Source organism: Bremia lactucae, linkage group LG4 (assembly GCF_004359215.1).
Source record: "Bremia lactucae strain SF5 linkage group LG4, whole genome shotgun sequence".
Lineage (NCBI taxonomy): Eukaryota > Oomycota > Peronosporomycetes > Peronosporales > Peronosporaceae > Bremia > Bremia lactucae.
This window is the reverse complement of record NC_090613.1, coordinates 51622-55390: the sequence shown is the minus strand read 5'-3', so window position 1 is coordinate 55390 and position 3769 is coordinate 51622. Positions and strand designations below refer to the sequence as shown.

Genomic DNA, 3769 nt, shown 5'->3' with positions numbered 1-3769 from the left:
ATATTATCCCTAAAATATTAATTAACAACCTTTAAGTGTTAATCTCATGTAACGATACACCCCGTTACACAATTGAACTTTGATACTAACGAGTATCCATATCTTTTCCTTAAAGTTAGCAAATATGAAAAATTTAAATTTAACTGACATTATAATTATACTTAGCTTGTAAACCCGCTAAGTTTATATTGTCTGAATTGCTTGGCTATTATACCAATTTATATAACATTGGTACGGAAGTTTTGTTTTCTCCGTTTTCTCGATGTGACTAGCCATTCTGGCAGTCCATTCGTCTCGACGATCGAAGACTTTATCGCAAGAAATATAGCAGCTTTTCTTTAATGAGATACTTGTGGCCATTTTGCACCCTTTTTAATTGTTAGACTGGCGATGCATGAATAGCGCCGGAGTAAAGACTGCTAATCGCTGGCTTTATTGTAAAGTGGAGCTTGTGATTGGCGGCTGTCAAGCCAAACTCAACTTATTCCACATTTGCAATGTATAACCGAATACATCTGTTCTTAGCGCATCATTTTGGTATCTTCCTTCAAAATTTTGGTGCTACTTGGAAACAGTTAGAAACCTATACTTCACAAAGCATCGATTTGCAGATCTACTGCATATTCACTCCATCAATACGTCAGAATTTATCTGCGTGCAAGGATCCGTCGGATTGCAGCCGAGTCAAACAAATACCTGGCGGCGGAGAGGTAGGTAGTAGCATCTTACAACCAAAGTACTTTGTCAAAACATCTCGCTTGCTATGACTGCCCAGATACATTTTTTAATTAGTTGGGTGGACCAGGTTACCCTGCTGGTGTCACATTGTCTCAATACTATAAATGCGTTGCCGCACGCGAAGTGTTTACGCATGATAGCCCTACTCGCCAAGATGGGTAAGTACAGCTCAAATTACTGAGCGACGATTGGCCAAGCTCAATTTCCTTTATATTCAATTGGTTTACTCCATTTTTAATTAGCACACAAAGCCCAGAGACGGCTGTCTCACACATCTTAAGTCACGCCTTTCCCGACAGGGATCATAAGCAGCCCGTCGACAACGGAGACTATCACAGCAACGAACACGATATATTACGCGCAGCATGATTGTCGTATTCGGCAGCTCCAATGCCTTCGGACGAGATGTGAGCGAAACAGAAATGATGGTGCTGTCTGGCACGGTATTTGTCATTTCAGTTCTGCTTGTTCTTGTTTACAAGCTGGCACGTGGCTGGGACGAGTTAGAGAAAGAAGATTTTGGCGCCAGCTTATTGCCGCTGCACGCGCCTCGTATCACAAATCGTTGGGTTATTAGCCGCAAAACGCATTTCGGGCGTCTCAGCACGATCGAGGAAAACGAGATATTTTCTGTAAGTACAAAGATGCACTAATGGCGAGGTTACGTTATACCACTCATACATTCAGCCACATCTGCAACATTGCGAGCTCTCCGGCTGTCTCGGGTACTGCCGATACACGCGGTGCATGACTAAGCTAAAGAAATAGTTATAAGTGATAGCCACTTTTCAAGCCTCGCTTCCGAGCTGGACAGTATCGCTGGCAAGCGGGGTTGCCTATGCAAGTCCGGGTACCATAGAAATGATATTTATTAAGACATTTTATTTTTCTCACCGTATCACCGTGCCTTTTCGGGATGCACGCTGTCGGACAGTATCGCTGGCAAGCGGGGTTGCCTATGCAAGTTCGGGTACCATAAAAATGATATTTATTAAGACATATTATTTTTCTCACCGTATCACCGTGCCTTTTCGGGATGCACGCTGTCCTTGCGCATCCAACGAGTCATCTGCGACCTGGGTCATCATCATATCTTCCTCGCAGATGTGTGGCTCAAAATCTACAGATGAGCCGCGAAGTGAAATTTTTTTTGCATGTATCTCACTGTGTCGTCAGAGGGAATAAACCCAGCTTCAATTACCGAGCTTTTACAAACTAGCCTTTCCCTTTTTTAAATCAGCATAATTACAAATAAGACCAAACTTATAAATCGTGTCGCTAAGGCAACTCGCCACGAGACGGAAGTTCCAAAAGCGATCGAAGACTCTCCTTTGGTTGCGCTACATTTCCGTATCCCTTGAAAGCGCTGTCGTGGTAGATATTGAACAGCTGAGCTTTTTTAATTTCGGCCTCCACGATCAATCTGTTTACGGTCACCATGGAAGCATCTAAGAGAGCCAGCTATGTTGAGACAATTCGCGAGGCACAAAAAGCTTTAGGACAATGCATGTAACGGATAAATTCGCACCATACCTGCTCTGTTGTGGATCCTAGCTGTTGCAACACCGAGCGCTGGAGAATATCGAGACTTTGCGTAACCTTTAGCTCGCAGAGCGGCGAACGAGTTTCGGAGACGGTAGCATCACTTGAGGCGGATGCTTCGTCTTTTTCAATTGACGCCTTAATCTTTATCCAAAGTGTCTCCTCCTCTTCCAAGCTGTAAGCAACAAAGTGTTACGTATGAATCCACTACGTCGTGATAACGCCTCTATACCTTTTCATCTGCTGTTCGCAAGTCTTAATTGCTGCGCAGATGCGACTGTTTTCTGGGTTCGCTATTTCGATCTACAGAAACGGAGGTCAAATGACATGTAGCGTCAAATGGACAGAATCATACCGCGAAGTTTCCTGGTGGATGCTCTGCCATGAAAGAAATCAGCTCCTGCTTCATAGTCTGCAGACTAAATTCGCTGAGCTGCATGATGTCGCGCCGTGCGGCTGAACTGAGGAATTCTTTCCTCACTTTGCGAAGCTCACGCTTGACTTGACGTTGCACCATGTGGTAGAGCAATACTTGATCGGCTGATAGCTTCTTGCGCTTCATTTCCTCCTCGTTCAGCGCCTCGCGAGACATCTCTTCGTGTTTCTTCTGTCTCACTAATCGCCGCATCTCAGCTCTCGCCTCTTTTTCTTGCTTAGCACGCAGCGCTGCTGACACCGCGACTGCGTCCATTGCATGTTTCGTGCTCACATCCTTTTCTTCGTCCTTGCGCACGCGAAAAACAAAAGTGTTTTCTTTAACAGGTTTGCCAGCCTTCCTCTTTCCAACAGGAGTGGCTTCGGCGGGACCTATCCTGGCATCTTCGCCCTTGGAATCGCTAAATTTGAAGCCTCGTCGAGGCCGCCTTTTGGAGATGCTGAGAGCAATAGAGACGTATTTTACGGTCAAACGATATGCAGCTTATTTGACTAGCATGGTATAGAAGCTTAGCGCACCTCACTTCATTGACTTTCCGACGCCTCCGCTTCTCGCGTCGGACTACCAACGCGCCCGCGACGAAAGGCGTCGGCATTTAATTATTTAAGGCTTGATCACTCGACGGCGATTGGTAGAGAGCTCTAAGAGTCGTTCATTAATTACTAGTACAGCTGCATAGATTTTTTTTGCGTGCATTGTTTAATTCGAAAATTTTACCACGTTCTTGGTTAGCTCTGATTAAAAAGAAGGCAAAACTTACTCCATTGCACGGCAACCTTGCAGAAACTGAATTGCAAGATTGTATTATAATACTAACAGCTGAAATTACTAAACTGCTACCATTACGTCGTCGTCGCGCTACTTGTAATAAGCCTTCTTTGTACTTACTGGTCAACGCATCCAAGGTATAATGATCACAGTGTAACGGGGCACTGCGACTTGTACTGTTTCAGTACAAGTCCACTTCACACTGCTTCAGATGTGAGTGGTGCCTACTAAAGAAGCATGTACTTATTATCATATTTTGTTTGTACTTAATACTACCAATATTAA

The 3769-nt window shown here is 44.3% G+C and overlaps 2 protein-coding genes across 2 annotated transcripts; one reads left to right on the top strand and one right to left on the bottom strand.

Moving 5' to 3' along the window:
* Positions 1-767: 767 nt before the first annotated feature.
* CCR75_007680 (uncharacterized protein) lies at positions 768-3311 on the bottom strand (the record flags this gene model as incomplete). Its single annotated transcript, XM_067965738.1, has 6 exons — positions 768-1645; positions 1766-2199; positions 2272-2455; positions 2513-2583; positions 2636-3155; positions 3235-3311. 5 exons carry the CDS (start codon positions 3309-3311, stop codon positions 2017-2019), a joined length of 1035 nt encoding a protein of 344 aa, XP_067819937.1. The 3' UTR covers positions 768-1645; positions 1766-2016.
* Positions 1104-1391, top strand: CCR75_007681 (uncharacterized protein; the record flags this gene model as incomplete). The annotated part of the gene is made up of 1 exon (XM_067965739.1): positions 1104-1391. The coding sequence occupies one exon, from the start codon at positions 1104-1106 to the stop codon at positions 1389-1391; it is 288 nt and encodes a 95-aa protein (XP_067819938.1).
* Positions 3312-3769: the final 458 nt, after the last annotated feature.